At 43.8% G+C, this 12,764-nt stretch overlaps 1 protein-coding gene and 1 non-coding gene across 2 annotated transcripts in view; one reads left to right on the top strand and one right to left on the bottom strand.

Annotated features, from left to right (window-relative positions):
• The window catches only part of ENPP2 (ectonucleotide pyrophosphatase/phosphodiesterase 2), a 39,207-nt gene that overhangs the window by 9,920 nt on the left and 16,523 nt on the right, over window positions 1-12,764 (top strand). The window contains exons 7-11 of the mRNA XM_015413017.1: window positions 2,693-2,741; window positions 3,684-3,767; window positions 5,802-5,938; window positions 9,004-9,139; window positions 11,915-11,992. Coding sequence (XP_015268503.1) covers window positions 2,693-2,741; window positions 3,684-3,767; window positions 5,802-5,938; window positions 9,004-9,139; window positions 11,915-11,992 — 484 coding nt within the window. The remainder of the gene's footprint in view (window positions 1-2,692; window positions 2,742-3,683; window positions 3,768-5,801; window positions 5,939-9,003; window positions 9,140-11,914; window positions 11,993-12,764) is intronic.
• On the bottom strand, window positions 5,447-5,518 carry TRNAS-GGA. Its single transcript has one exon. It is a non-coding gene; the product is annotated as a tRNA-Ser (tRNA).

The raw sequence follows: 12,764 nt of genomic DNA, 5'->3' as shown, positions 1-12,764 counted from the left end.
TTTTAACCCGAATATATTTTAATATGTGTACACCCTAATAAATTTTGTATTTTTATAATATATATGGACAGAAATGGTCACCGTGCGGGTGGGTAGCTGCTGACTGTTTAATTAAACAGACTCCGAAGAACTTCATTATCATTCATTGCTAGCATGACTTTATAAATAAGGGGTATCTCTGGCTAATGAGAATGTGAATCATTATATCAAGTTAGCTCTAGGCAATGGCAGTGAAACCCATAAAAACATATAAATGAAAAGCAAATAGAAACATCAGGCCAGAATATCAGCATAACAATCGATAAAGGTTTTTATTTTATTTATTTATAACTTAGATTTATGAATCGCCCAATCCATGATTACTGAGGGCTCTGGGTGATGAACGGCAAAACACTAAAACATCAAACAATAAAACACAATAAAACAAATCAGTTTAGATTAAAGCAATTTTCAGATGGTGTTAACATAAGCTGATGGGCATGCCACTTTTCAGACCGTGCGCCACCCCACAGGAGGGGCTGGGGCAGTGTTCCCCCTAAGATGAGTTAGTGTGAGCTAGCTCCCCCTTTTTTAGCTTCCGGCTCACACATTTTTGTCTTAGCTCAGGAAGGAGGGCTCCAGAGCAGACTAAGTTATGCAGCAGCCAAATTGCTCACTCACAACTTTAATGCCAGTAGCTCACAAAGTAGAATTTTTGCTCCCAAGACTGCACAGCTTAGAGGGAGCATTGCTGGGGGGTATTAGGAAAGATGGGAAAGGAATTGGGAAAAGGATAGGGAGTGCCAGCCAGGATGGTTCCCATCACTGCCCTCAACCGAAAGCCTGGTGGAACATCTCTGCCTTGCAGGCCCTGTGGAATTGCATCGAGTCCCACGGGACCCAAGGTGTCGTTTGGCAGAGAGTTTCACTAGGAAGGAGCCAGGACTGAAAAAGCCTTGGCTTTGGTTGAGGACAGCTGGATATCTTTTGGGGCCAGGGATCACCAGTCTGTGGATCTCAGCAGAGCCTACAGCTCTTTTGGGGACAAACCTGAGGAGGCGGTCCTGAAGTTATGTGGGTCCCAGGCTGCTCAAGCCCTTGAAGGTCAATACCAAAACCTTGAACCTTTGTCTCTGGCTGCTGAAATGGCAAACAGGTCCAGTTTTCATGTAACTGTATTATCATTATACCTCATTGTCAACCAGCTTGCCCCAAAAATCCGGACAGTGGTGCAAGGAACAGACCGGGGGGCGGGGGGCGGTGCTACACACCTGAGCAAAGCTGAAGGTTTATAGAAAAAAATGAAATCTAAAAAATGTATGGCTGCGAGAGTTGGACTATAAGGAAGGCCGAGCGCCGAAGAATAGATTCTTTTGAACTATGGTGCTGGAGAAGACTCTTGAGAGTCCCTTGGACTGCAAGAAGATCAAATCAGTCAATCCTAAAGGGAATCAACCCTGACTGTTCCCTGGAAGGCCAGATAATGAAACTGAAGCTCAAATACTTTGGCCACCCAATGAGAAGGGAGCACTCACTGGAGAAGACCCTGATGCTGGGAAAGATTGAAGGTCAAAGAAGACGGGGACGGCAAAGGATGAGATGGTTAGACAGTGTCATAGATGCAACGAACATGAAACTGAGCAAACTTCAGAGGACATCGGAAGACAGGAGGGCCTGGCGGGATCTGGTCCATGGGGTCGCGAAGAGTCGGACTCGACTGTGCGACTGAACAACAACAACACAAAATAATAGGGTGGTAGAAACAACATCTGTAGTCCACTGGGATCTTGAGAGACACCATTCTGCAGTCTTGGTGGTTGTTTTTTTTGGGGGGAGGTTTCTAGGCAACTGCAACAATATTGCTATGCCTTCCAATCCTTGGTTCTGTCAGTCAGTTGGGAAGATACTGAAAAAGGTACAAGATGAAACGGAGGGAAAGAAGCAGGGAAAGGGAAGAGAATAAGGAGAAGCTGGGGGGGGAGAATAGAAAAAGATGTTTGGTGGGTGGGATGGAAGAAGAAAGAGGCTGCCAAGAGGAAGGAATAAGGGACACCTGTAGACTGGGTGGGTCAGATAAAGGAAGGTTGGCTGGTGGGTGGGAAGGAGAGAAGGAAGCAGGAAAGAGGCAGACTCTGGAGCTTCTGGGGGGAGGGCAATGGGAAATAGTGTGGGGAGAGGGATACAAGGGGAAAATGAGATGTTCCTCCATTTGTTCCTAGTGAGTGAAAAATCCTGGAAAGTAGTGAGAGTCCTGGACAGGTGGTATTTTATGTCTTGCCTGATGAAAAAGTCTTGCAAGTTCTGTTATACAACTTCTTTGCCTGGCATAAGTAGGCTGGAATGGATCTTGGGAACAAGAAATCACCTAGCAGCCTCATCACATGCCTGTGCACTGATGCATACGGTGAACATTGTCAGCACGGTAGTGTGAAGTGGACTTAACACTGCATAAAATAGCAGAGTGTTGCTGCTGCTACAAAAGGCCTCAGACAGAGAAGTTTGGGCATCTCTTCTGATTCTTTATTGTGCTAGAAATGTAGCAGACCTTTGTACTGGGCAGTATAGCATAGCTTTCACAAATTAGGAATCATTATCAACAGCAGTTTTCACAGGAGTAGCATTGATTTACTAGATAAACAGCTGCAATGGGGACACAAGAGAAGGTTCTTTTAGTTCAGCTCCTGATCTGCTACTGTCTTTCTCTTTTTCGTAGAATAAGTTGGACGAACTCAATAGGCGTCTTCATGTCAAAGGAACAGAAGGTAAGGCCACAGTGGCAAATTCCATACATAAAATCTTTATTTTCTCATGTTCAGGTTAGGCTGTAATTTAAGTGGCAAGGACGTTGACATACCAGGCAAATCTTCAGACTTCTTTTTTTAACCATAATTTTTATTTTTATTTTTTAAATATTATTACATAATCAACTGTAGAGTATTCCCAGGAGCGTGTGTGCATGTGGATTCTTTCAATGAGACCTGTAGTCTTTTCTGGTCTCACTATGAGGCAGAACCCCTAATGTTTCCATTTTACAATTCGGGAATCAAGGCAGAGAGAATTTGATGTGCTCAAGGCTGCTCAGTGAGTTTAATACTGAGGTTAAATTTGATTCCCAAACCATCCTTAAAAGTTCAGCTTTAAAGATTTAATATGGCATTTAGTAAGAATCCACCGATAGTAGTTAGTTTTTACTCGATACCACTGTGATTCGGAATTATGCCGATGTTAATCGTCTCTGCTCTTTCAAAATATCGCTGCCATGTGCTGACCTAATGTCCTGCTTTGTGACATATATGTCAATCATACCTTTCCCCCCTAAACATTGATATGCTGCCATAGAATCAGACTGTGATCTAGCAAATATTAGAATTTTGCTGTTGACCTGGAGGAACTATTGCAATATATAGGAGCAGCCTTAGCACTTAATCCAGCCTGTCTGGGGTAGTTGTTCCCCTAGTAAACCCTTCCTGCATATTAGGGCAAGTCCCACATTGCCTTCTCCTACAGAATACATCAGGCTACCTTCTTCTGGCAATCAAGATAACTGGTTGGCAGGAAAGCTCAGGTCGAGCATGCCCTGCTGGGTGCAGAACAGAGCAGAGCTTTGTACAGTACAGGTTGGACCCAGCCAGCTTTCTCTATCGATCTCCCCAAATTTCCCTCCATGCTACAGTCCCCCTCTCACGTGTCTTTTGTCCACGCAGGTCCCATCATCCCCAGCATTTTGGTGGCCAAAGGGGACCGTCAGCTCCCTTTTGCACCAGGATCCAACCCACTATGTGCATCAGGTCTGTCTTTATTTCCCCCCCAAGGGAGTATCTGAACCGAGGTGGGGAGGAAACAATGCAGATTTGTTCCTTATTCCTTTCCTTTTATGCAGCAACAATCATAATCATTCGTCCTGCAAGCCTTGGAATCAAACTATAGGTTGCATGGGAGCAGTGTTCCCTCTAAACTGAGTTAGTGTGAGCTAGCTCACAGTTTTTCAGCCTCTGGCTCTTGCAACTTTAATGCCAGTAGCTCACAAAGTAGAATTTTTGCTCACAAGACTCCACAGCTTAGAGGGAGCACCGCATGGGAGATCTGTGATTAGATGACTTGATTCTTTATTTTATTTACTTTATAGTCCACCTTTCTCACCAAGACTCAAGGCAAAGTCAGTGCAATGCAGTGTTTTATAGTGCAAAGTTAACATTAAAAAGGCACGGCAGGGGACCCGATCTGGATTGGAGCCTTGGTACTGGAGTGGGTTTGATGCCCCCTCCCCATTCCTGTTGCCCCAATTATATTTCTAATCAATAATGCTCATTGCACTTTGGGAAGGATTTGTATAGGGGAAATGGCACGCTGCCCCAATCCAAATAGATTAATCCATCAGGTAAATTACTGGGCGTTAAGGATTCTCTTGTTTGTCTTTGAAGGTATGTGGGGGTTCTGATGTGTAATCTGAAGTATCAGCGTAGAAAATATTAAAAACATTATACTTGCATGTGATTCCCAATTAGTCCCCCATCCATAAGGCTGAGTGTATCACCTGCTTAGGTACATTTACAGTACAATCCTAAACAGAGTCACAACCTTCTAAATCCATTCAAGTCAATAAGCTTAGAAGGGAGTAACTCTTTTTAGGATTGTATTGCCAGACTATTAACTGGACCTCTTTGAACTGCAAAATAAATGTGATCTGTCGATCTGTAAATGGTATGTTATGTTTACTTCACCATTTGAAAAAAGGTATTTATTTTGATATATTGGTGGTAAGCAAATAGATTTAGATCTAGCCAACCAATAAAAATGCAGCTTCATCAGTTCAAATGCCAGTAATCAGTTGAAGGCACTGATTTATTTATTTATTTATTTGCTTCATTTAAACCCCACTATTTGGGTCTCAGTGGAGACCCAAAGTGGCTCACAACATTTTCCATTTTATCCTCACAACAACCCTGTGAGGTAGGTTAGGCTGAAAGTCTGTGACTGGCCCAAGGTCACCCAGCAAGCTTCCATGGCAGAGTGGAAATCTGAACCAGAATGGGAATTCGAAACTGACACTCTAACCAGATCACCACCCTGGCTCTCTAATAAGACTTTGTATTTATGCAGTACTTTGTTCCCATGGCCTTCTGTGCAGCTTCCTTGCAAACCCTGTAAAGCAGGTGAATGTTATTATCCTCGTGTTATAGATGGGAGGTTGAGACAGTGACTTCTCCAAGGGCAGCTCTGTACATTACGTTTTCAGGTGTGTAACTAAGATGTGTGTACATAAAATGTAAAGTATCTGTTTACAAGCAGGTGTAAGGGTATCATATGGATACCCTTATCAGGGGCCTCAGATTGAGCACATGAATCTGCCTAATATGAGTCAGACCATTGGTCCATCACAGTCAGTACTATCTGCTTAGACAGGCAGCCATTGTCCAGGGTCTCAGGCGGAGGTCTTTCACATCACCTGCTACCCAGTCTTTTTAACTGGAGGTGCCAGAGATTGAACCTGGGACCTCCTGCATTCCAAGCAGGTGCTCTTCCACTGAGCCACAGCTCCCTCTGCATACATTCAGTTGCATACCTGGCCTAATTAATGAAGTGTCCCAGAGGCCAGATAGTGAGTCAATAACAATGGTGAGATTTGAATGAAGGACTTCCCAAATTTCTCTTTACTTCTGTGTTATGCTGGCTCTGAACAGCAATGCAGTAAAGTTTCTCTGAACATCGGGGTGTGGGGCCTAAGGACTTTATGTGGTATCTCTTTTCCCCTCCTTTACAAAACAGCTGTTATGGGTGTTTTTAACTCTTTGGTTCCATGCCTCCTTCTTATTACCTTGCAGATAAACACCTCCTTTATGGCCGTCCTGCTGTTCTTTATCGTACGAAATACAGCATTTTGCATCACCATGACTTTGAAAGTGGCTACAGCGAAACATTCCTGATGCCTCTTTGGACCTCTTATACCATTTCAAAACAGGTCACTCTGTTTGCCTGACTCCATCGGGGTGGTGGTGGGGCTATAAAGTATTAGCGCTAAATTCATTTTGGGTAAGAAGTGTGGGAAGAGCATAAAATTATGCACTACATCCAACTGACTAGTGAAGACCCGCACACAAGAAGAGGACCCTTTGAAAACTAACAGAGAAGAACGTATGTTTTTATGCAGTGTTCTGTTAATTTGCGTGGACCTCTTTTGCCATGAAGGTACATATTGCAATTGGCCAGGTAATGATTTAGATTCTGATCAAGAGAGATTATGTGGTAGGATTAATTTACATAGCATCACCGATGTGTCTGGTGCTTTAAAGACAAAGGCTGCGGTCACGCACACTAAATAGTCCACTTTCAATACACTTTCCAACTGGATTTTGCCAGTTCACACAGTAAAAGCCCAGTTTGACAGTGGATTGAAAGAAGCAAAAAAAAAAAGTATTATTTAATTGGATTATGTATTTAAAATATTTAGAACCTGTAGTGCCCTGTTTTTTTTTAATGCTTCAGGCACTTTACAGTGATGCTGTGAAAACTATTAACAGTAAAACAAGGGGGGGAATTAAGAAAGTTTAAAGTATTTCCTATGACAGCTGTCATAAAAACACAACTAAACATAAAAACAGAACAGCTGCAGTACTAAAGCAAGAATCGATTAGCATAACAAGATGAGCACTAAAAATATTGATCCCTGCCCTGAGGAGTTTACAATTCTAAACTGTGATGGTGAAAAAGAGGATAAAGGAAGAGCCAGGGGTAGAGGGTGATACCAGATACAGAGTGGTTGCGTGGGCCAATTCCTACTTGACTTTTCCCACTTGGGTAGGCACACATACAAAACACATCTACATTTCGTAAGAGCATAAGAAGGTCCCTGCTGGATTAGACCAGTTCCTCTGGAGGGCCAACAGTGGGGAATAGAGGCCAAAGCTTTCCCCTAAGGTTGCCTCCTGGCACTGGTATTCAGAGGTTTACTGCCTTGGAATGTGGAGGTTCTCTTTAGTCACCTGGGCGAGTAACTGCTGATAGACTTATCCTTTCATGAATCTATCTGATCCCCTTTTAAAGTCATCTATGCTTATGGCATCCTCCGGCAGCAGATTCCACATTTTAATCACTTGTCGTTTAAAGAAGTATTTCCTTTTGTCCGTCCTGCATCTACTGCCCATCAGCTTCATTGGATGCCCCCGAGTTCTAGTCTTTGGGAGAGGGAGGAAAAAGTTCTCTTTGTCCACTCTAATCTCCTTTTAAAGCTGTCTATGCCTGTGGCCATCGATATACCACTACACCCTCCGGCAGTGAATTCACTCATAAGGGTATTTCTTTTTGTCTGTCCTGGATCTCCTGCCCGTCAACTTCATTGGATGCCCTTGAGTTCTCTATTTTGGAAGGAAAAAGTTCTCTCTGTTCACTCTCTCTACCCCATGCATAATTTCATAAACCTCTATCATGTGTCTTCTTAGTCATCTTCAGCCTCTTCAGCCTTTCTTCACAGGAAAGGTTCTTCAACCCCCTAATCATCTTGGTTACCCTGTTCTTTACTCCTCAACTGTTGAGGCCAACGGTATAATTCCCGCCCCCCTCCGGTGCTTCCTGGCACATATGGAGCCAAGCCAAAAATGCATGTGTGCACCATTCATACTGGACGTGTCTTTTGCAGGGCTTTTTTCCTGGGGGAATGCACCGGAATGGAATTGTAGAATTTCTTTGACAAAATCATTTTTTAAAATGTTTAAAAGTTCATGAGTTCTCAGTATACAGATTGAAAACTTCATTTCCCTCTCAAGAGTTCCAGCACCTCTTTTTCAACAACAACATCAAAAAAGCCCTGGTCTTTTGTATCTGCGGTGGCTCAAGTGGTTAAGACGCTGAACTGCAGGCTGTGGAAGGTCGGTAGTTCAGCAGTTCGAGACCCGGGTTGCCACATGACGTTTCTAGTTCCAGCTCCTGCCAACCTAGCAGTTCGAAAGCAAGAAATTGCAAGTAGATAAATAGGTACCACTTCGGTGGGAAGGTAACAGTGTTGGTGTTTAGTCATGCCGGCCACATGACCACGGAAACGTCTTCGGACAGCGCTGGCTCTTCGGCTTTGAAACGGAGATGAGCACCGCAACCCTAGAGTCGGATTCGACTGGCTTTCGAGCAAGGGAACCTTTACCTATGTGTACCAAGCCCTGACCTGGACAGCCCAGGCTAAATCTCCAAACCTGAGCAGGGTCAGCCCTGGTTATAATTCAGATGGGAGACCACCAAGGAAGTCCAGGGTTGCTATGCAGAGGCAGGCTATGGCAAACCCACCTCTGTTTGTCTCTTGCATAAATCAGTTGTGACTTGATGGCAACAAACAACCAAAAACAAAACAAAAACCATACACCCAAATACAACGCATTAATTGGGCTCTCAGAGGCTTGCTACATTCTGTCCAGGGTGAGACCAGTCAAAAGAGAATGGGCCAATTGGTACCATTTTTTTTGCTAGCCACTCTTCTGAAACTGCTGGAGACAGAGTACTGCAGTATCTTAAAAAGCAAGCAAACAAACAAACAACTCCCTAGTCCTGTTTGTTATCATAACAAGATGCACATCTGCTATATAGTACAAAATGTAGTACAACACTTAGCAGTGTGCAAACTGAAAACTGTGACTCCTTAACTTGCCAAAAAATGTTATTCTGTAAGTCCGTATGGTATCTACTTTCTTTATCAATTCCAGAGGCATCGCTCCAATAGCCTGGAGCAACCAAAACTTAAGAGTCTTGCAGTACCATAAAGACTAAAAAAATTACTGCAGTGTAAGCAATATACGATGCTGCAAGACTCTTTGTAGCTTTGGCTTCACAGGTATTATTGATTTGCCCAAGGCAAGCCAACAAATCCATGGGTGGAGCTAGCATTTGTCAGGTCCACATTCAGTTGTCAGTCTCACTGCTAGACCACATTAGCTCTCCCCGGGTAAAAACACTGGGCTATTGAACGAGCAATATGCTTCTAGCGATTTCCCCTCCTGTATTTAGCTTATATATATATATATATTTTCCCCCTTCACCTTTCAGGCAGAAGTATCTGGTGTTCCAGAGCAGCTAGTGAACTGCGTACGACCGGACTTGCGCATTTCTCCAAGCAATAGCCAGAGTTGCACACCCTACAGAGTGGACAGGCAGATGTCCTACGGATTCCTTTTTCCTCCCCGTAAGCTGTGTGGTCACAAAGTCTTATCGGTTTTGATGTGCATGTGCACGTGTCTGCGTAAACATATGAGTATTCTGGAGATTTGGACTGGGTTCTGAAGTAGGGATGTGACTGTATGGGAGAGAACATGCCACATATCACATCCCCAGAGAGAAATCCTACATGCCAAGGTGCTTCAACTAATCGACAGCAGCGTCTGTTTGTTTCTGTTCCATACCTGCCATTTCTATACATAAGTGTTGTGAGAAAAATGTGTGTCCCCACACACACACCCTTTGGTTCGTGTTCCCTGAGTGTTGCCTCCTCACCAAAGGCGAAAGGTGCAAGTTTGAAAACGCTAAGCGCTGGCAGAGACACACAAAGCAAAGGGTCTCTTCCTATCTTTTTATTAAAAGTACCAGCATTCAAAGTTTACCTGACAAGGTGACCAGCAAGACGCTGTGCCAGCTTGCCAACATAATACACTTCTATTTAAAAATATAGATAGTAAAACACACAGAAAAATGAACATGCAAGCAAAGTATCTCACCCAAAGCATGCAAGAAACGAAAGGGCCCTTTCGGGTTGACTCCAAATTCTCAGGAGGCTAAGCCCCTCCTGATCTTTCAAGAGCCAAGGACGGTCTGTTGGATTTTACCAGTATTTATGCCAAATGTTCCAAAGAGGTCCCTTACAGTTGTAAATTAACAATTTAGAAGTTGAAATTGGTTTACTGGTGTTGCTTCCTTGGTTTCACACAACAAAACTTACATTTTACAGGATCAATACAGTGTCATTGTTTATTCCTGGTGTTCCCACATGGGAAATAAACTGTCCCTTGATGTTATCTCTGAGATGAAAGCGGGGAGTGTGAAATCTCTGTATCTCAGGAAGTTAGTTTGTCTTTTGGATTGAAGTCTGTCATTCTTCAAATGGCCTTCCAGCTGCTGTTTATTGCTGGTTATTGTCTCACACCTGTGGAAATTTCCTAGGAATGGAATGTTGTGAATTTTTGAGTACACTGAGAGGAATGCTCTGCCTAGAACAAAGGGCTTGCAAAGAATCATGGCCTGGTTTAGTGAAACAGGCCATGGCTATCAGCTGTTTTTCTAGCAATGACAGAGATAGGTACATGGATTTTATAAACTATTTGGTTCATTTTAAACCCAAACCTTCCCTATTTCTAAAATTTCTTACCACAATAAGTAACCCCCTTCTTCCTCTCCTCAGTTGAGAGGACTCGCCTTCTCCAAGCTCTGATAGGCTAGGTACTCAACAAGGCTCTCAGGACAATCTTCTAAGAAACATTTGGAACAGCTAGATTTGAGTCCAGTAGCACCTTAGAGACTAACACGATTTTTGGGGGTATGAGCTTTCAAGAGGCAAAGCTCCCTTGGTCAGATACTTTGGCTCCACCTCCTGCAGCAGCCATTTTGTGACAAAAGAGAAGAAGGAGACTGGATTTATACCCCGCCCTTCACTTGGAGTCTCAGAGTGGCTTACATACTCCTTTCCCTTCCCCTCCCCACAACAGACACCCTGTGAGGTAGGTGGGGCTGAGAGAGCTCTTTCGATGACTGCTCTTTCAAGGACAGCTCTGAGAGAACTATGGCTTGCCCAGGGTCATCCAGCAGCTGCAAGTGGAGGAGTGGGGAATCAAACCCGGTTCTCCCAGATTGGAGTCCATGCACTTAACTGCTACACCAAACTGGCTCACTTTGTGGCTGCACCCATCATGCTGTTTCAGAATTCCATAGGTGCCCACAGGCTCAGAACGTTGGGGACCTGTTAAGTCAGCCACTTAACAAACGAGTCAGAGAGTGATTCAGCAAAGATCAGCTTTATTTAGCAACTCGTAACTCAAACTCAAACACAGATCAACTCGGATAGCCAGAACAGCTTTTGCATTGAAGCTGTTCCACTTTTAAACTCTCCCGGTGTAGCCACACCCACTGTACAAATACCAACCAATACGGTTGTTCACATAAGGACCAATCACGGATGTTCCCGCTCAGGGAGCTTGATGGCATGTGATTGGTTGGTTCTTCCTGGGCTACCAATAGGATTGGAGGGATTAGGATCCTAGCCCAGGACGAAGCTTAACATAGCACTTCAGTGAGGTGGTTCACATACAGTTATGTATTCCATTGGTAGCTATTGAATACATCACAGGACCCCTGTACTAGAAGCACACATCTTCGTCCTTCTTGAGGTAGTGACTTCTTGGGATAAGGCAGAGGGCTATTCTGAGCCTCTAAAACAGAGCTGTGAAACCATTTGTTACGGGGGCTGGTTCTGATGTAAATGTCACTTTGTTGGGCTGAGCCATGTGTGCCATAAAATGTAATGCCAGGTACTGGAGATATAAGCTTTATAAAAGACCCAGGCAAACCCAATTAACAATATATTCTTTTACTCAAAATACAAACAAAAGCAATTGATTCCTGGCAGTGAAAGCAATTGATTTACTAGGGAACCCACAAAAGCCCCAATAAATGTGTTTAATCATATGCAAGATAAGTCCCCCCCCCAAGGGATACCATAAAAGGGGGAATACCTTACATTTCCATACATACCAGTTGCTTGCGGGCCGGGTAGGAGCCCTGGATGGACCAGTTCTGGCCCCCGGGCCTTATGTTTGACACCCCCGCTCTAGCACCTTTCCTTAAAGTATCTCTAGAGTGAGTAGAAACTCTCACTAATCCCGCAGCATCCAGCCCCGTCTGTATGTACACAGAGGTTTGCTAAACTATTGCAAGTAGTTCTGACGGGATATTTTAACTTCTTTATTTCCAGAACTAAGTTCCTCGGCGGAAGCCAAATACGATGCTTTCCTAATAACAAATGTTGTCCCCATGTATCCTGCCTTCAAAAGTAAGTACCTTTTGCCGTGATTTTTTCCAGCTTCCGTGAAAGCAGCTTTTCACTAATGATGACTTGTTTTTCAAAATAATTATAAATATTTGTTGTTGCTGCCTGCACGTTTCAGCCAACTTATGGTGGCCCCAGGTCAGGGCAAAGATAAATAGTGCATAACTAAATTTGGAGAATGAATGACTGCATGCCCTGACTCGGATGGCCCAGGCTAGCCCGATCTCATCACATCTCAGAAGCTAAGCAGGGTCGGCCCTGGTGAGTACTTGGATGGGAGACCACCAAGGAAGTCGCTCCACGGAGGAAGGCAACGGCCAACCACCTCTGAATGTCTCTTGCCTTAAAAACTTTGTGGGGTCACCATAACTGTGATGCGACTTGATGGTACTTTCCACTGGTTGTGTCATCTCCACAGGGCAAATCTTTGTAAAAGTTTTCATTGAAAGAGCAGTGTACAAAAATGCACTGTCCCCCCCCCCTCCCCAAAGTATACTCTTTAAAAACAGAAAATTTTCTGGCTTGGTCATCAGTGAATCTCTCTAAGAGCTTAATCTTACATATTTTACAGGACAGATGAAAAATAGTGGGCATAAATTGCATTAAAAGATATGCATTAAAAGTTTTGGCATAATTGGATGATGGGTTGCATTCAAGTTGACTGTTAGAGCCATGGTCGGTAGTTCAGCAGTTCGAGACCATGGTCAGTAGTTCAGCAGTTCAAGACCATGGTTGGTAGTTCAGCAGTTCGAGACCTGAGTGTGCCGCATGATGG

This window comes from Gekko japonicus, unplaced genomic scaffold (genome assembly GCF_001447785.1).
Source record: "Gekko japonicus isolate JY-2015 unplaced genomic scaffold, Gekko_japonicus_V1.1 scaffold2464, whole genome shotgun sequence".
Taxonomy (NCBI): Eukaryota; Metazoa; Chordata; class Lepidosauria; order Squamata; family Gekkonidae; genus Gekko; species Gekko japonicus.
The sequence above is the reverse complement of the archived record's forward strand: the minus strand, read 5'-3'. Positions and strand labels throughout refer to the sequence as shown.